The sequence below is a fragment of the Mastacembelus armatus genome, chromosome 23 (genome assembly GCF_900324485.2).
Source record: "Mastacembelus armatus chromosome 23, fMasArm1.2, whole genome shotgun sequence".
In the NCBI taxonomy this organism is placed as follows: domain Eukaryota; kingdom Metazoa; phylum Chordata; class Actinopteri; order Synbranchiformes; family Mastacembelidae; genus Mastacembelus; species Mastacembelus armatus.
Window position 1 is genome coordinate 9230004 of NC_046655.1, and position 20327 is coordinate 9250330.

The following is a 20327-nucleotide window of genomic DNA, read 5'->3' on the forward strand; positions in this document are numbered from 1 at the left end:
AGCGCATATAAGAGAAAACTATAACTATAACTATAACTAACTATAACTATAATTTACAGTATTGTGTGATGGATATCTCAGTCAGCTGTTAGATGAGACTGATGTGTGTAAAAAACAATATACAGTATACCATATTCAAATTACAGTGCTGCATACTTTAAATACCTTTTTAGGTTTTGTATAAAACATGGTGAAAAAACAGTTTTTACATATTTTTATTTCAAATGCTCCATAACTGTCTGGTATTACTCACACTAAGGGGACTCAGTGATGACCTGGTTTAGGGATAGGGTGAGGGTTAGGCTCAGAGAAGTAGTAGTTATAATTATGGTTAGGGTAAGTTTTCAGGAATTGACTGGAAGTAAAGACCCAGAGGAAAGAAAAATAAAATGTTTTTGTTCGTGCATCAGTGGATGCGCATCATAAGCCAAGGGAAGTGTCCAGTGCGCTGCATGCCAAAGGTGCTGATGAAGAAGTTGAGAGCTGTGGTGATGAAGACTATGATGGTCGTAATGTTGTTCAGGTAGTCCAGACGTTTCTGCAGAGCGGAGTTATTCAGGTCTCGTCGGCCTGTGACACACACACACACACACACACACACACACACATACAATCACACACAGAGTAGAGAAGAAGAGGGTTCACGTTGCACCTAAAGCACTGACCGACTTTACCACTACAATACAACATTTTAATTTACACAAAACAGACATAATAAAGTGAAAAGCTCATTTTATGTCTTTCCTTCAAATCACAACATCCTCACATGTAGTGACTTTTACATATTTGTGCACAAATTAAACCAAGCCCCAGCAAAAAAAACAAACAAACAAACAAACAAAAAAAAACACAATAAGCATCAGCTTCTGTTATAGCACTACATTTATTTGGTTTTCTTGAGGAGAAAGTTCATAAATACTAGAGAAGTGTCTTAGTTTTATTACCTGGTTTCTGTTTGAGATTGAGACTTAAAAAAACTCTTATGGAATCATCAAAAATAAATACAGGACATATGTTACACATCAGTTTTCTCAATTTTATTACTGACCAAAAAAAAAGGTAGAAACACAAGTCAAGTATAAAATAGCTTGAAACAGACATAATGAAACACAGTCACACATTTAGACATGGAAATTCAAGCGAAGCAACACAGCAAATGAAATAATGCATGTCGTGCAGTTGGTTAAAGTGAAGTTATTTTAGTTGGATTATAGACTGAACATTATATAAGATATGATGTTTAAACATATGTGAATTGTGTCTCTCAGTCAGGGAATTTTAACTTTGATCAGTGCATGTAATTGTCAGCACAGTGGAAATGCGTGTGCAGATGGTGTGTCAATCTGCATGTTGCAGTGTGTAATTGTGTTTGATATGTGAATGTGGTTCTGTGTGAGTGTGTGTCAGAAGTGGAGCCGAGCCAGCAGCCAGCGGAAGAAGCCAGTCCTCTTGGATCCAAAGAAGCTGACGAAGAAGTTAATCACTGTGATGACGAAGATGAAGCCTGTGGCAATGTTGTTCAGGTAGTCGAGTCGTTTCTGATTGGACACCACGTTCAGGTCCCTGCGGGCTACCACACATACACACACACACACACACACGGATAGACACAAACACACATTTTTCAAACAATTCAAGCATACACACACACACACACACACACACACACACACACATACACACAGTGATGCGTGCATAAAACCACAGCCCCATTCCAACAAGCATACAGTAAAGCACCCATACAATAGAATATTCACACATAGTTCTGTCTTTGTTTACACAGTGTGTCTTTTATATGGGACGTACAGGAAAGCTGATGGTTCATTTGTATTTTGTAATTAGATGTGCTGATTGATCTTGAAGAGGCATTGGGGAGATGTGAGGGTGGTATTAGTTTTCTTATCAACTGTCAGCCAGAAAACTGAATGAACTTATTTCTAAAGACGGTCCATTTAAAGGTTCTAGTCCCAGTCCAAGCACTTTGGGATACGTATTCAACAAAATGTCTTTCACACTCAGGCTAAATGTTGAAGTAAACTCTGTGTGACTGTGTGGGTTTATCAGTGTGTCATGCTGCAGCAGTAAATAGCATCTTAGCTGAATGGATAAAGATTAAAGTTGCTTTTAGGAAGTCAAACTTTGGCACCACCTGGTGGCAGCATCAAAGATTACACTGTGGCAAACTGCAATACATTTGTTATTTCAACAGTTTTCCTATAATACAAGCTACACAAAACAACTGGAATCATGCCCAGTTAGTGTTTATGAATGTACCTACTGTATGTGAGTGTGTGTCTGGTACATGTGCCTCATAGAATGAAACGCTGAAACAGCCATCCAAGCAAACAGCTGCGCTGCGTGCCGAAGGCAGCTTTGATGATGTTGATGATGAGTGTGAGGAAGATCATGCCAGTGATCAGATTGTTCAGGAAGTTTAACCACCGCTGACAAGTGGAGAGGAGTGTCAGCTCAAAACGAGCTGCACACACACACACACACACACATGCACATGCACACATTAAACACACACACACACACACACACACACACACACACACATATACCAGAACACAGACAAAAACATACAGACACACACACATATCTAGTTGGTGCCTTGGCCCAGTCCTTTCATACAAAATAAAATCAAATGAATATAATATACAATGTAGAAAAGTACAGTAATACTGTAACTGATTAGTACTGTGAGTACAAGAATAAATCACACTCTTCTATTTGTGTGTGCGTGTTTTCTTGTTTCTGCATCCTGAAAGCTCCACAAAGTATAATTCCCTACATCAGAGTCAGAAATGCATCCTGGCAAAGAGGCCTGTGCGCTCCATCCCCAGGACGGAGATGAAGATGTTGGTGACGAATATGAGGAAGATGATAATGGTTATGATGTTGTTCACGCTGTCCAGGCGCTTCTGGTTGGCCTCTTCATTGATGTCTTGCCGAGCTGCAACACACACGCACATACACACACCCAAAAAAATAACAACAAAACAAGAACAAGATGCAGAGGAATATTCAAATATGTGTTCTTCTTTTTTTTTACTTCGATCATCTTATGCTATTTGCTTTTTTCAAGCTGCACTGACAGTATGAATAAATTAGTAGGTTAGTGTGATTGGTTAAAACATGGAAGATGGATTTTCTGAAGCAAAACACAGGCACATTTTGTGATGCTCACCGATGACGATGATCAAGACTCCAGCCACTATCTGAAGAGCCAGGGAGAAGGAAATGAGCGTCAGAACAGCGACGTAGTACCTGAGGGCCCAAAGAAAAAGCAAAAACACTGGAGTCAGGAAATATTATTTGAGACTTGTGCCTCAATTTGCCACACAAAACACACAAAAATCTTTTTTACACTTTTACTTCTTTCCCCTTGCCCAATCTCTCATATACCTGTATCCAGCTCCCTGCTCAATGACCGTCTTCATGTGTGTGATATTAGCGAGGAATAGAGCGATGTCCAACATGCCCTCAGCTACAGTCTTCTTAGTGGCATACAGGTTCATGTTCAGATTGGAGGTTGAACCTCCCTGAAACAACAAAAGGTGGAGAGACAGAAAAAACAAAACAGGGATCAGAGGGAGACAACAAAAGACAATTGTTCCAAGAAAAAAATGGTGTGAGGTTGCAGGCAGTAATTTATTAATTAAAGTCATTTATTTATTCGAAATGGTAACGCGAGTTAAGTCAGATGGCCAGAGGAGGGCAGCAAAGACCACAGATATCATCACTTGAACTTGAGGAAATGAAGTGTGTTGTTACATTTCCTGATGCACAGATTTTGTTTATATAACTAAAGCAGAGCCACAAATATGAGTAATGAAAACTCATTAGATTATCATCAGTAGTCTATCACAAAATAAATACAACACTTATCATTGCTTAAAAAAACAAGCACTGTAAGGGGAATAATCTAGTCCCAGAAATCTCTCCACTACATTCCAGTTGGTCTGAAATGAATGATGTGTTTCTTCAATTATGACTGCTTGGAAACAGAAAATTTCTGGTATTTCTTTCGGTTCGTTTATCACGATCGCTGTAAACTGCAGCTCATTTTCTAGTGGCTGGAGGTAGTTGTGTTGTTCCGAGCGATAAAGAGTTGCACTTTGTTGCACATGAGGGATTTTAGAAATTGACTGTGTGTCTCTGCAGGTGCCTGCATGTCTGTTAAAGTAAATATTTGATAGAGAAGCAGAGGTGGTGTGTGTGTGTGTGTGTGTGTGTGTGTGTGTGTGTGTGTGTGTGTGTGTGTGTGTGTGTGCACATACACAGAGGGAAACGTTAAACGATATTACATAACACTTTAATTTATGGCACATGTCAGGGACTAAACTATTCAATATCAAATTATTGCCCTGCTATGATGCATGGATTCCAGGTGCACATATAGGATGACCTATATATTACCTACTGTAACAGTGAGCTATAGATTAAAATATTCTGTCAATGGATCATTTTATCCACCGGTGTTTCAGTGGAGTCTGTTTTAGTTCAGCCTGCACAGAAACAGCATTGTTTAATGAAGACATACTGTACCTCACATATATGTAGAAAAATCAGTGGTAAAATCAAGTGACGTCAAACTATAGAGTATAATATAAAGATATAAAGATTCCTGGAGAAAGAAACAAAAATGATTTCAGGAGGTTATTACTCAAGTCTAGATTGTGAAGCTTAACTGAGATATTGCACAACAAAAAATCATGTTTTCATTTTGTTATCAATCTGAGTGACCCAGATTGAAAAATATAGCTTGTTCACACATCAGTGAAAACATCAAATCTGGAGTCACACAGGAGAGGAGAAAAATGGATTTGGGCCACTTCAGTATGTAATATGAACGTTGTCTGAAATTGTGCATTATTATCGTGTCTCAACCCCCCCCCGCCAAACCACTTTCGCCTTTAGTGGTTGGACAACATTCGTTTGAAGCAAACTGAACCCATAACAGTTACCAATGCACTGGATGTTTTGGAGCTATCTGTGCACACATGGAAACACTCCGCTGTGGATAAAGCATACATGCTCGTGACATTACTAGCTGAGATCATGTGCCTTGGTGTTTTTCTATACATTGCTAATGCTGTAAATTTCTGTGAGGTGGCAATAACCAACAGCACCACAAATCCTGTGCATACCTCAGCCAGTGAGTTTAGTCCAGTCCCCTCCAGCCAATATAAACCCAGCACTCCTCCTAGTGAGTTGGCAGGTGCACTTTGGTAACAACTAGTTTTCTCTGACATTGTTCAGATGACGTATGTGGCTTATTGTAACTCTGAAACAATTTCTGGAACAAGATGTTGATGATGAAAGTTTCAAATGTAGATTTTGGACTCAAAGCAGAGCCAAAACTAACTGGACTTGTGTGTTAGAGAAAAAGTATGGTTTCTATTTGGTATTTTTAAACAACCTGCACTCTGTAGTTTAATCAGATATTTACCAGTCATATTAACCTGCCATGCTACTGTGCTTCCCATTAATGTGACATATGCTGTATAAAGTTAGCGAAGCTTTTGTACTGGAAGTGTGGATTTCATTCCTCATACAGGCTGATTTTCATTACAGTTTGATCTAGAATGGGTTAATCTCCAAGAAAGTATGAAGCAATTCCTAGAACTACAAGACTGTCAAAACACCGTGCGCACATGCACCATGGCCTCTTGTGTGTTTTTCTGAGAGAAACAGAGAAAGAGAGAGAGAGAACAGGGTTGAAAATATAGAGAAAAAGACCCAACTGGACATGATGAAGAGATGGAAAAAAGAGCATTAAATATAAAGACACTGTGAGAGGGTGAAAGAAAAAAATGTGTATATATATATATATATATATATATATATACATTGGCCTGTTTCCATCTTTTCTCCTTTGGGGACTCATGCAGTCACACTTTATCAACATTAGCTTTGGGCATGGTGCCAAAACACACACACACACACACACACACACGCACACACACACACACACACACACACACACACACACACACACACACACATAACACACACACACCATAATCAAAACATTGGAATGACCTGCATACAATTTACAGGCTGTTCATTAGTCTAAATGTAAAAATGTAATGACTGCGCTTTAGTTGTGCTTAATCTGCACTTATCTTGATTTATTAAAATATGTTCATAAATGACAGTTTTACCGTTTGTTCAGGTTGAGGAGGGATAGATCCTTATTTACGGCAGCAGTCTGGAGAAGTGGTTGCACGAGGTCAGCAGAGTTACACACATTTAGCCTCAGAAGCCGTGAGTTACACCCAGTTGACCTCGAGCTGTGACGTTGTTAATGAAAGATTGCCTGCATGGCTAAACAGCACCTCATCATTTGCTTTTGGTACATTTTGGGAATGTTCTTACCTTGTCTGTAGGGAGACATCAATAAAAAGTACTTTTTTAATGGTTCAGTGACTGACTTCCCTACTCACGGTTAATTGGACTGCTCCAGCTCTGTTCAGACATGGGGTACATAACATTTCTGGCTATATCAATCTGGTAAAGTGACAGCTTTCTGTTTTTTTAACCAATTTATTGCATCTACAGTAGTCAGCCAGGCAGACATTATAGCTACATACTAAAAACGTAATAATATATAATGCAACTCTATATGAAGTGCTAAGCTGTGTATGTCTGTGTGACTTACTTAAGAATATAAAATTCATGTATATTGTGCCAACAATATACACAAAATATGCTTGAAAGCTGAACATCTATGCATGTCTCTCGCACACACACACACACACACACACATATATTATATATAAATATACACCAGACCACATGGGAGGCCCCCCTGAAACTCACAGGAAGCGTTACTCCCCTTGATTCCTATTGGTTACTGTAATAGCCAATGAGGGGAGCCCAGTGAAGAGTGGGGCTCCGGTTTTCTCTCAGTATCTTATTTTACTGTCTTACTGTGTCTCCAGTTCTCTGTCTGCCTCTCTGCTTGCCTAATTGCCTTTTTTTCATTTTTCCAGGGCTCTCTCTGCCCAAGGACATAAGCTTTCTGTTTGCTTTTCAGAAGAGCAGATGAAGAGAAACAGATAGACACCATTAAGAAAAAAAGTCAGCCTGAAATGAAGGCTAGAAACAGTGACATGGAGATGAGTTGTTTTGAGTTACTACTTACTGCAATGTCAGGCCTGGAGAGATAAGTCAAATCCATTTGTTAAATGTAACGTGTCAAAAGGTGAAACTCAAAGCACTGGCTGGAATTTAGGTGAAAGCTGAATGCCAGCTGAACATCACCTCTGTGATTTATTTTCTTATTTTCTAGTTTGTTTGCTTTGGGGGACGTGGCCTCCATGTGAAATGTTGTATTTCAAGTTGTTTGTTTGTCTGTATGTGCATGAGCTGGTGCCGGATGGGGGCGTGTCAGTGAATAGACTTATTATGTTTAAAGACAGACAATGAATAAAACTCATTACATGCACACAATCCCACACAGACACTCATTTAAAACACTTATTAGATGGATTTTGGCAGAAAACTGGAAGGAGGCACAAACACATACACACACATAGACACTTTCTCTCCCCCACCACACACATGCACTAGATCTATAACTTCAGAACAACTGACCTTTGCCCTTTGGTCCATGACAAATGCTCACCCTGCTGACTGGTCTGTAATTAGTAAAGCTGGCCTGAGAAAACAGCCTTAAAGTGGTGTGTGTGTGTGTGTGTGTGTGTGTGTGTGTGTGTGTGTGTGTGTGTGTGTGTGTGTGTGTGTGTGTGTGTGTGTGTGTGTCTTTCCCTGCTTCCCTGCTGTGTCCTGTATGTCACAAATGAGTGAACCCACATGTCATTTTGACACAGCAGATGCAGCTTGCTGTGTTGTCTTCCTCTTCATTTACAGTAATTTATATCATCCTTTTCCCTTTGCGTGCACATTCTGCATTTTCTTTGATAATCAGAAAGGCAGAAATAGCTGAAATTCATGCAATATTGCATTAAAACACAACAAGTACAGGTTTGTGTTACAAATTTTGTTGATTACAGAGCTTTCAACTCCGGATCTGCTTTCAGTCAAATAATGTGCTCTATCAAAATTAAATTTCCCACTGATTTGCTGACATATTCCCCAAAGGTTGCACTAATCATTCACAACGGTATCTTTGCAAAAATGATTATTTGGCTCATACTGATGCTTTAATCTAAGCACACAAAAAATCACAACTCTAAATATCAGCTATATATAATTATAACTTGCAACCTGTGAAGTAAAAGGAAGAGAGTAAGCAAACACTCTGTTTATGATGCCGTGCAGATTAAGATTATTTTACATAAAGCAAAACCATCAGTTTATAAAACATGATGCACTGGTGCGGATTAGGTTAACTAATTCCATCAAACCAGCTACAAATGCTTCTGTTTATTATTTTGGGTGTAACCTGTGACCTCTCACCCCCCAGCACTGAGCCGCTCGCCAACACACAGACACAGTTTGTTTATATTTACAAAATATGAGAAAGTCACACAGCGGACTACCTGGCAATCACAGCACTGTAAACTAACTATTACATCTGACCACAGGACTATGTCTTTGCATGTTTAGGACTTCCATCTGCCCTGTGGGAGTAGGAGAGAACAAGTGGCACTGATATCAGTTGGCTCTTTGCATTCCTGACCGTGTAACATAGTTCCTCATATCAGTGACTCAGCCAGCTGGCCTGTCCAGCCCTGCAGGGGCATCCTGTGGAAACATTACAGGATTTTACAAATGTAATGTTATAACTTTGCTGTTGCTGACAGGAATTTAGGAAAAATCCTTTTCAACATTCTGATTTGAAACAACTTAGGTCTTGTTGTGTTTTAGTCATTGTTGCAATCATATTAGAATTATAATCATCAAGTGATGAAATGAAAGTTTTACAGTGCAAGGAGCAGTTACACACGTTGTAGTTGTCTGTGTACGTGTGGTGTGTGAAGGAGAGTCCATAAACACGTGGTTTCTGATACCTATTGTATAAGAGACTGACATATGTTGCTTGCTGCAATCATCAGCTGGTATGCTGAACACCTCTGAAAAAATGTGTGCCAGATGTGTGTGTGTGTGTGTGTGTGTGTGGTGCCAGGAGGGTATGGGTGTGTATGACCCGCCAAAAATGTGTGCACCCTCGGGTGTTCTCTTAAACACACTACATACTGTCATAGCAACATCACAAACACACTTAAACAGAAAAGTTCTTCTTGTCTCTAACCTGTTTTCTCTGTGGTGAAGAGAATGACAGATATGTATTTCTTGTTGTTTATTTAGATTCAAATCTCTTGAATATACAGCTCAGTGAGATTAGATCAGTTTGGATTAGACTAGTTGGAGATGTTTCTAAATAGAACTTTTACATACATAGTTCCAGTGTATCACCTTCTACTATGTTTTCCTCATGCTATTATAGTTCTACACAAAATGCAATACTCTTCCAATAAAAATGCAGGTTAATACACTTTATGCACAATAAAAAAATGTTCCTTAGCTCTTAGATAACATTCTGCATTTTCCTATCTTCACAGAACTGCATTGGCATTTTTTTTGTTTCTTTAAATTATGCATTAAGGAAGCAAACACATATTGACACATCTACAGGAGAAAGCATGGGGTATGCAGGAGAAACCATTGTTTGTCTGCAACTGATCACAAGTTTATAGGGAGAGATGGGAGTCATATGCACTCCCCATCCTCAGAATCTAGAATCAGATGACCAAACACTCTCCATGCACAAACAACGTGAAGTAACCAAACTGAACTGACTGAGGAGGGACAGAAATGAAATATATGCTCTAAGTAGAAGGGCAGTAGTGACACAGCTGCCACATGCCAAACAACAACATTAGGCACACACAAATCATGACCCCTGCAATTACTAGAGAAAACACATGCACTTTACGTTGAAGTTTTTGTTACAGCAAAGGCATGTTTGGAAAGCAGACAAGCTGATGTCAAAGAGTCTTTGAAAGAGTGAAGATGGGAGCAATGGCTGGAACCTGTCACCAAAGACAAGCATGCAGTCCATGATCCAGAGCATCATAAATCGTGGAAATTATCACAGTGTTGTCATCAGGGTGGTAAATTGCTTTTTTTTTTTTTTTTTTTTTTGCTTGCTACCATCTTCAGGAGGTCAGAGGGCAACAGTGAGTTGCTGAAACACCCTTTAGTGTTGTAAACAGGCTTCTATAGAAAGCTGATTTCAGATCTTCCACACTGTGCTGCCACATTGTTGTAGAGAAATTAAACAATGCTCAGACTGAGGGATGGTTCAACATATTTCCTATTTCCTATACTTTGCATTTTGTGAGACTAAAGTTTACCAGTAGTCTTCACAGCTATTCTGCAGGGCTGCATTCTGCCATGATGACGAAGGAGTGATGCTACATAGTAAGCCATAATGTCAGGATGACAACAGAAATCATTAAAGCATCAAAAAAAGTGATGAACTTTGTTAAACAGGTCAGTGGAATGAGTCATCTACGCCTTAGAGTAGTCTAGCAATGGCTCTATGTCTGTGGCTTGAGGTAATTATAATTCACTGACCTGAAGTCAGTTTGACACATCTTGATCTTGACTAAGAGTCACACTGACCCAAAACAAACAAGACAGGAAGAGTGTGCTCAGCAGGAAGTACTGTACTGTACTGCGATTACTGTACCTGTACAGTACATGTAGGTGATGGGTGAACAGATGTTAATTATAGGAACAGAAACTTTCTGGGATAGAACAGTGACACTTTAACATATTTTCTTTTTTGTGTGTCTTTCTCTAGTGACATTTCTTTCCACAGACGAGCCGAAGCTGCTTGCAATTTAACCCTCCCTCGGGCATGGAAGCCTTCAGGCCTCAGCCATGTGCGATACCACAGGACATTCCTCCCAGCAACTTCCTGGCTTTTGTGGCTCGACCTTCATCACCATCCACAACAAACACTTCCTTCCTCTGTGTTTGTGTGTATGTGGGTATTCCCGTTTCCCGAGTTCCACAAACGCTGCTGTTTGGTGCCAAAGCTGTATCCCAAACAAGTCACATTTAAAAAGGAAGAGGTGCATGTAGACTCCTGTCCTAGAAACAACCCTATAGGTCATCTGTGCAAAGGATTTAATTTTTGGCTTAGTTTTATTGTTAGGTGATGTAATAATAATGATAGGAGCACAGGGTGAAAAAAGAGACAGAGTAGGAGGTAAAGAGGAGGTCAGAGTGCATGCATTGGTTGACAAAACATTGACTTTAACATGGGAGACCACTGTTTTTTTCCTGTTGAAAACTGTCATTTGTTTTTTTCCATGACCTTAAACATGCTGTTATCACTGTAACCATGTCACCAAAGGCCCTCTAACCTTAACAAAGTAGTAATTTGAACTCAAACCTTGACCTTTCTCTAAATCGTAGTTGTTTTTCTGCCTAAAACCTGTGGAACCCAGGAACTGTGATCAGTGTAAGCATGAAGAAACTGGACACAACAGGGAAAATCTCAATGTCACTCTCTGATTATCACAGGAGGCTGTGTAACTGTAGCAATGTGGGAATGATCAGCATGGATCTAAGGCCTCAGTGATCAAAGCTGCTCTGGCAACCACTCGTGTAATTTCAGATAACCTCAAGACTGTGACGTGCTGCTGCTGCTGGAAATTAAAGTGTTTTAATTGCTATGATGGAAATTTTCCTCTGAGACTAACATGCCTTAAATTTTAATTCAATTTTAAGTGTATTCGCTGTCGACAATGTAATATACTGTACATCATATGACAGACAAGCAGATGTAAATACATATGTAAAAAATGATTATCACGTTTTTGTTTACAGCAACCGCAGCAGAAACAGACATTTCCCCTTGTCTCACTGCTTTCTGAAAACAATAACCTGTATGCCATATATTCAACAGTTAAACTACAGAGTAGAACAACACCAGTTTCCATTTAATGATAGCAAAATAGATGTGCAATGATTTTTACATGAGCTGAAGTCCAATGGAAATAGAGGGCATTCCCTTAAGACCTAGTTGATGGCTTCATGGTTTTTACACAGAGGACAATTAATAACAGAATGCCTTTGTTTCACTTTTTGCATGATCTCATTGTGTTGAAATCAACAATAGTCCCATGAGCACCACAGGCACGGGGGCACATTAGCGGCAGAGACTGGATGAGGTAAGACAGAGCCTCACCCACCTCCCACACTCCATCTTTCCCTCAATTACCCCTAACCAACCCCCACTTTTTCCTTTAAACACACTTAAAGTCACACATGACCTCACTCTGCCACTTCATTCTATTGCATTAGTTAAAATAAAAAGGCTTCATGCTCGTACACAAAACAGGAAGTGATATTATTCCTGGGCACCTCTGTTGTCTTCTCAAACTCACAGAATTTGTCTGTTGCCTCTAATTGGTTTTGTTTGATGCACAGCCACAAACACTTTTGTGTTTGTGTATATGTGCACACATGCTGGCATCCATGCAAACCACAGTGTTACATGTTTACAAGCATACACTGTAAATACATATGGGGCAAATGCCAACTGGACAGTTTCAACATACACAACCTCATCAACCCACATACAAGACTGACCAAAAACATTTGGCTCTGGGCCTTCTCCCCACACACACACACACACACACACACACACACACACTTATCCAATGACCTAACACTTAAACTGGAGAGAAGGAAAACAGAGACGAATCTGGATTTAACTTTAGATGACACATCACTTAGCGCAAACACACACAGTCCATCCTGGTCAGCCGCCTGCCGCATAGATTCTTTGTGGGTGTCTGTTTGTAGCACGACTACATCTCATCTTGAACTCTACATGCCATGTTACCCTTTTCTTTCTGTGTCTCTTATAGCAACTGTTAAATGTAGTCACATAATTTGTGCAACGCACAATTCTGTTAAAATAACAGCTTCTTTATGAATTACACGACAAACCAATAAATACATGTTTTTAATGAGAAGCGTGTGTACACTGAGTAACGTGGAAGGTCTTAAGAATTGACATGATACAAGCTGGATTTATATACGACCAGTGTGCACTTGTGGTTATTGTGACTCTGTGTGTGTGTGTGTGTGTGTGTGTGTGTGTGTGAGAACATATGTGAATTATAATATTGTGTGTTTTAGTGCCTCAGCAGGGGAGCTTTAGCACTAAAGAGGGGGTTTCCTGTTATTTTTTGGAACATACGGCTGGAACAAGTGGATGAGGAACAAAAGTGTGACACAACACTAAAGCTGCAGCCAGTGATATATTTCATGTGTAATAACTCACAGTTTTCAAAGCTGATCACTGAGTTAATATGAAATACAACGTCTTCATAAAACGTAATAGTGGTAGTAAAAGAGCAGACTTGTTTGTCTATGGTAAGAATATTTTATATCTGCTGTGTTTCACTCCGTGACAATATAACTGGGGGATGGTAAAAGCTAGCCAGCAGGAGAGAGATTGTGTACGAGAGTGTGCGTGTGTGTGCGCGCGCGATAATCGAATAGTTTCGTCTGGTATAGCTTTGTTTACACACACACAGTCTAAAAATCTTTTCATGTCCTTGCACACACACAGGCACATGGCAGTGAATTAAGCATTATTGTTGTAAAGCTGTTTCAGATTCAAACCAAGTCAACTGTCATTTCCCCCCAAAAATGAAAAGAAAACACAGACTCCCCTCAGAGGCTAAAGAGGAATAGAAAGGAATAGTGAGAGGCATGGGGTAATAAAGAAAAAAGATGAACAATGATTAAGGAAGATCAACAGACACTGAAATGATGGAAGCATATCAAACAAAGCCAAAAAAAAAAAAAAAAACAGCAGAAGAGAAGGCAGCGAAAAGACAGTACATTTGATTTACAGTCAGGACAGAAACACATAGGTGGATAAATATGAAAAGTCAGAGGTACATGCATCTTTCTGCAACCTTAAATACAGATGCAAACAATGCAGAAGACACATTTGCAATATATATAATCAATTACACAATACAGGTACGGCATGTATGTTCTTTTTGTTATAGGACAATTGCAGAAGAAGAAACAGCAGTAAATTTGAGGAATGAGACTACAATGCAAATATGTCATTGGGTGTGTTTTTTTTATAGCAGTTTATTCTTTCAACCACACCTATTTCCAGATGCTGGCAATAATATACCTTTTTTATCGTTAGCCAAGAGCTTCAAACTAAACAAGGCTTGATCTGATCTCAACTGGACGGCTTTAAATTCTAGTGTGAATGAACTTAAGGTGCTTAAAGTTTTCATTTTATAGCTTCATCTTTACCCTAAAGCGTTTCTAGTTAGTAAGATAGTGTAACATATATTCGATGCCTTAAATTGACTATGGAAAGCAAATATTACATTACACACCCACTACATACATTTAAAAATCTCATTTAAAGGCTCAGTTGGGTCTCAGATGAAGGTTAGAGAATCACACGCACATGCACACACAAACACACACACACTTTCTTGCACTTCACACCCACACTCAGAATGTGGCATTTGCCGTGTAGGGGCCAAGGAGGGGTCATACACACATACACACACACACATTCATAGTGTCGAAGAGAGGCAGCGATGTATTACGGGAGGTGAGAGAAGTAGGAAGGAGTCGAGAGGAATGGTGCTCATGGACCAGACACTAAAGCAGATAAGAAGAAGAAAACTATTCTGGTAAACAACTTGATGGCCCTGAGAATCCAGTTAAATACAGTTGTTATGTACATGTAGGCCTAAAGTATTATTTTGATAACACTGTAGGTATTAAAACATCTTTAATAATGTTAATATTACTTATTATTAGTGACATTTGAGACTAAACTGACCCTGCCATCCTGGCCCCCATGACCAGTCCAGGCTTTGTCACATGCAAGAAATGACTTTACACACCTCTGAAATATAACTGTCCTGCTTGTAGGGCTGCTGTGAGTTCAACCTTCATTTTTGTGATTCATGCTGTGACACCATTATGTGAATGCTATGTTTTCCACACTCTTGGGTACACTGTGGAGTGCCACTCAGGCTGCTGTGGTCTCATCTAAAGCTGCTAAAATAGTGACCCCAAAACTGCTCAAGCTACAGTACAATCCTTTTAAGTTCAAACAAGAATCATCAGCTCCAGATTTTTCTCGTCTTTGCAGGCACTTAAACAACAAATTGCCTTTATTACCTACTTTTAAACTAGTTCATTGATCCCTGGAAGTGGGATCAAAGATCTTACCCATAACTAATATGAAAGATAAGAGGTTTTCTTATCTAGTAAAGCACCATTCAGCCACTAAACGTAGCAACCATCCCCTTCCGGAGGTGTGGTCATTCTATGTCTTTGAAACATGACTGCCACAGCTGGAGATGCTGCGTGATTCCTGCTAATTCTGTATCAGCATTCCCTGGCCTGTTGCTGTGCTCTATACATAGAGAGTGAATTTGAAGTGTAAAGCCTTCACACCATTGAAACAGATTCATCATGGCAGCTTCAAACAAAATGCTGCGTGAAAATCCTCATAAATCCAGTTTCAGCAAATGACACGCTTCACTTTAGACTTGAGGTGAAGCTATGTTGCGTGCATTATGTTTGGAGTTTTGGAAAATGTCATGAACCCAGAGACTGTAAAATCCATTCAACATGAAGCAGATTGTGTAGAAATCCACAAGGGTTTCAACACACAGCTGGTTATATAAAGCCAGCTCATATCCCACTAGGACTCAGAGATAAGGGCCGTTCAGGTCATGTTAATTTTATCTCTCTTAGACAAAACGTGATTTTTCTAAGGAAGAAGATATTCAAAGTACACTGAGTCCCAGTGCATGGCACAAAATAACCACTTTGTCAACTATTCAATGTGCTTGTTGACTGATGGTTTGTTATTGATCACAAATAGTCAGTTTCATTTTAGAACTTTTGATCGTGTCAATTGAGCTTCTACATCAGATGCAGTTTGGCCAGTTGTGATACAAAAGTACATCTTTTCTTAAGTACTTCAGGAACTTCTTAAACAAGAGACGCTGAGGGCTTGTTCTTGATTTTAGAAAGCTGACAAAATCATCTCACCACAAAACAACTGGGCGATTCCAGCTCCTGTCAACATGATGATAGTTTGTGCTATCAACAAAACACATACAAGAGGAGTGACATGTAATGTCAACAAGCATAAATACAGACTGGTTGCAGGATTAGCAAGTATCCATTTCAGATTTCTTTTCACTATGACTCTCACTGTAACATATACTATAGCACTGCATCTTTAACTGTGAGTACAGTCGCAGCTTGCCTCACTGCTAAAACCCAATAGCAAAGACAAACGATGTGCATAATATAGTGATGATAACACTGTTAATCACAAGCAAATTGCAAATGCCAGTGTTGACATACAGGATGTGTATCATGCTGAAAAAGCAAGTCTTACTTGGACACACGCTCATCTATACACTCATTTCCTTTCTTCACACATTTCACACATTTCTCTCCTAACATCTGTCAACATATGATTAAACCACCGGGGGTTGAGATGAATAGAGGACTTGGCATCTGTGTGTGTAATCATTTACAGTCGGAGCCACAGCAAGTGACTGTGGATAGACAGTGCCATGGCTTCTCATCTTATCTGTGCTTAAGAGTGCTCTCTGCCAACAACTAGTCCTTATTATCATTTATAACCCATGTCAGTCATTTTGATGATTGCTAATTACAGCTAAAATATATGCATGAGGAACATTATATTATTATATTGTGCAGTATATTGTCATATACTGCACAATATATTTTCATAAATGGCAATATTGCAGTCTCACTGATATCCAAGCTTGACAGGAGTAAGCGTGTGTGTGTGTGTGTGTGTGTGTGTGTGTGTGTGTGTGTGTGTGTGTGTGTGTGTTAAATGAACAGAACCTGTATTCATGATAAATTTGCAGATGGTTAGTGAGCTGGCAAAAAAATATATTTTTGCCACAACATAAATTCTTAAGCTTTGACTAAAATTACCAACATGCTCACAGGAACTGAGATGATATATTTTTACTGAGTGGGACAGCTAATTTTGGCAGATCTGTTTTCAGTGCATCATTTATTTGAACACAGTAGGCACTGTGGCAGAACTCATTCACTGTCTCTGCATGCCAACCACTGAGTAAATAACAGGCTAGTGTCTTTGTGCCTTTACATCAGTGTGAATGTTCAAATAGTACAAGGGAAAGCTCTCCCCAGAAAAACAAAGCATATTATTCAATATACTGGATAAAATATATAAATTATAAATTATACTGTGGGCACAGACCTTCACTACAACAGCAATACCAAGACATACAGCTGTTCTCCCACACACGCACACAGACACACACGTACACACAAATACAAAGCTTGCCTTGAGCAACAGCACTTTATTCACTGGACATGGTGTAGCTAAATATACCAGTAACTGAAATAACCGATGGCCCTGCTGGTTGATGGGTAGGACACGGCCGGCCCTGCCACTGACAGATGATGATTTGCAACAGACAGCACAGGGGGGCTACGTGTGGGAGGTCAGTGGTGTTACAGAGGCTCTTTGCATACCTATAACTGTAGTGAATGATGAGTCAGAAGAATATCTGAAAAAGCACAGGCGTAAAGAGCTGCTTTGAACAAAGCCAAAAAATGTGACTTTAAAAATTGTGCCTCTGAGTAAATATGCTGAAAAAAGAAAAGAACTTGTTCATAAAATCATATTCTCAAGCACCATATATCAGGACCGTAACCCCACCTTGACCCCTTTTTCTTGGCATTAGTGAGTACCTGTTCTGTTGACCCGTCGCTACATTAGAGGACTTTATTAGCCTTTGCGCCCAGGCCCTAATTGATATTTGATGGATGCTGAGATTGTATCTTTGTCTCAGAATAGAGTAGAAACACTCAACCAAAGTGCCATCCAGCAACCCTTGATCTTCAGCTCTCACAAAGGCAGGACATACCACAGCTCTGCGGCAAAGCTAAGACAGCAGCAGCAATTCAGAGTCACAGACAGACCAGGACTGAATGTGAGATGAAAGAGTGAAGAGAAACAGGGCGAAAAGGAAGAAAAACTAGTCTGACCTTATCATTGGCATTTTTATTTCCTTTTTGTATCTTTACTTTTTCTGTCCTTACCTGACTCTGTCTCTGTCCTTATTTCCCCCTATTTTTCCCAGAGTTTTTGTCATCTTTTTGGGTGCACTAACCTGCAAGGGGCCACTGGCTGGCATGGTGGATCTCAGCGATGTCAGGTCGATGTCTCGGCCCTGCTCCCCTCTCTCTGTCTTCCCCAGTCCCTGCATAATTAGGCCGGTAGCGAGCAAGCAAACAGACACGCACACTCACGCACCAAGTGTTGCCCCGACAGCAGCGAAAATGCTAATGCATGGATGGCAGAGGTCATATGAAAGGAAATTACCCTGGATGCCAGGCACCAAGCACCAGGCAGGGCCGAGGAGAACAGCAGAGGGACAAACAAATGGCTTATTCACTCCATCTTGGTCTCTCTCACTCCCTCTCTCTCACTTTGTCCTTTTCCGGCCTGTCTCTCTGACTCTTTCTCGGTCTCTATTGTCCCTCTGTATCAGATCTAAATTGTAAAATGCTAGAATATTATAAGAAACTCTATATCAAAAAACTATTGTTAGCGCAATGTCGTATTTAAAGTTAGTCCTGTCTCTGTCTGTGGCTGTATATGCGACTGGCCGCAGTAAACTAATAACAGCCAATACACACCAAGTTGTGTCTATTTGTGCTTGTTTGCTTAACAAAAACATTCTGCTGTAGTTCTGTTAACTGAGGTTAGACATGCTCCCATTAAAGCACTGAGGCTCCACTGTTAGAAGTTTACAGGCTCTGTAACTGCGATCCAAAGTTACCATGTGCACAGGAGACAGGACTGTAGAATTATGAGTGTTGGAGATGAGATGATGACAATCATGAGTCAATATTATCTGGTGAAACTCTTTTTTAGAGTTTAATTTCTGAATGTTTTCTGTATCAGCAAACTGCTTACCTAAAATATGGATAAGATTATTTTGTACCCTTCATTTGGAACACAGCATAATGCTGAATATCTTGACTCTACAATCTAAAGCATCAGCCCTTTCACTTCTTTTTGTTTTTCTTCATATTTAAAGTACTATCAGGGTTCCAGTAACTCTTCTAATCTCAGCTCACACTGCCTGACATGTAACATTGCTCTTGTGGTTTTCCAGAATTACACTTATTTCTTTTTTGAGGGATTTGGGGTGTGTATAATAACTACTCGGCTGCACATAATGGACTATTTGATTTGTGTGTAGAATGGAGTCTATTTCAGCCAATGATTCCAAGTTAATCCCTAAATGAGGGGTTAAAAACAAACTGGACTGCCCACAGACTTTTTTTTTTTGTAATCATACCTAGAAACTCAGAGTTTATGAGAGAGACACCATTTATTCAGCCAAACCTCATTTTTTGGTTCCTAGAAACAGAGAGTCTTTAGAAGATGCCAATTAAAGTAAGCGCTGACTTTTCTTAACGCTGCGAAGATAAAATAGTTATAGGGTAAATATCTTTACATACTTTACTGGTTTACAGCACTTACAGTATGATGTTTCTGACAGACACCGGGCTTAATGTTTAATCCTACTTAAGACAAGGTGGCTCCAGTTTGCAGATGTCAATAAGGGGTTTGTGTATGTTACTCTGGGACTGCTGGGACTTTCTTTTTGCATATATGCACATGGATCTTAAACAGAAGCTGTAAAGTCCCTGGTAATTAGGTGATTTTGTTTAATCCACTTTTTTTTCCTCTCTGAGCAAAGGCTTTAAGTGCTTTGTGTGACCTCTGCTCTTGATGTAGCAGTTTTTCTTGACGGTAAACAAAGTTGCAAGAAGATATTGCGCAACAGAAAAAAAAAAACACACACAGGCTTTCTACAGCATAAGTTGCTCCTGAAGGGGACTATCTTTCATTTCTGTGTAGAAGTTATTAACTGCATTCCATCCGTTCAAGCGATTTTTAGTTGTGGTTTAAAAAATGACTGATGACGTTCGATGGAGAGCATGATACACAGATCACATTTCACACAGAGCAGCTGAGGGAGGGTAGGTTTATCTAATAGGTGGATCATTCCGGGTGCAAATGCATGACCATGTCACGAACTACGAACGTGACACCTGATGTTGTCTTAGCAAATGATATTTTATGCTGCGGGGCTGCAGGGAATTACAGACCTGAAGATGCAGACTTGTAGCTTGACTTGGACTTAACTGTTCCCCAAACTCAACATACCAAAGGTTTGAATCTCTATACATTTCATTTGACTTCAGACTGATCCAGACTGGCTGTGACA

The 20327-nt window shown here is 39.7% G+C and overlaps 1 protein-coding gene across 4 annotated transcripts; it reads right to left on the minus strand.

The window, feature by feature from the left end:
• Positions 1-281: 281 nt before the first annotated feature.
• On the minus strand, positions 282-18369 carry LOC113142222 (ninjurin-2-like). 4 transcript variants are annotated; one of them, XM_026327127.1, is made up of 5 exons: positions 18195-18369; positions 3409-3545; positions 3191-3270; positions 2795-2956; positions 282-570 (listed from the first exon to the last, which is right to left on the minus strand). In XM_026327127.1, the coding sequence occupies exons 1-4, from the start codon at positions 18288-18290 to the stop codon at positions 2802-2804; spliced, it is 468 nt and encodes a 155-aa protein (XP_026182912.1). In that variant the 5' UTR covers positions 18291-18369; the 3' UTR covers positions 282-570; positions 2795-2801. The 4 variants fall into 4 exon arrangements, with proteins under 4 accessions (XP_026182912.1, XP_026182911.1, XP_026182910.1 ...); XM_026327126.1 differs by lacking the exon at positions 2795-2956; XM_026327125.1 differs by lacking the exons at positions 282-570; positions 2795-2956 and adding an exon at positions 1188-1570.
• Between the last annotated feature and the right edge of the window lie 1958 nt (positions 18370-20327).

Excerpts from the sequence above, each read along its gene's own strand:
- LOC113142222 (XM_026327124.1), bottom strand. The coding sequence starts at position 18,290 with ATGCAGGGACTGGGGAAGACAGAGAGAGGGGAGCAGGGCCGAGACATC. Across the intron at positions 3,546-18,194 it reads CAGCCAGTGGCCCCTTGCAG|GGAGGTTCAACCTCCAATCT; the intron begins GTTAGTGCACCC and ends TTGTTGTTTCAG. Across the intron at positions 2,480-3,190 it reads AGTCTTGATCATCGTCATCG|CTCGTTTTGAGCTGACACTC; the intron begins GTGAGCATCACA and ends GTGTGTGTGCAG.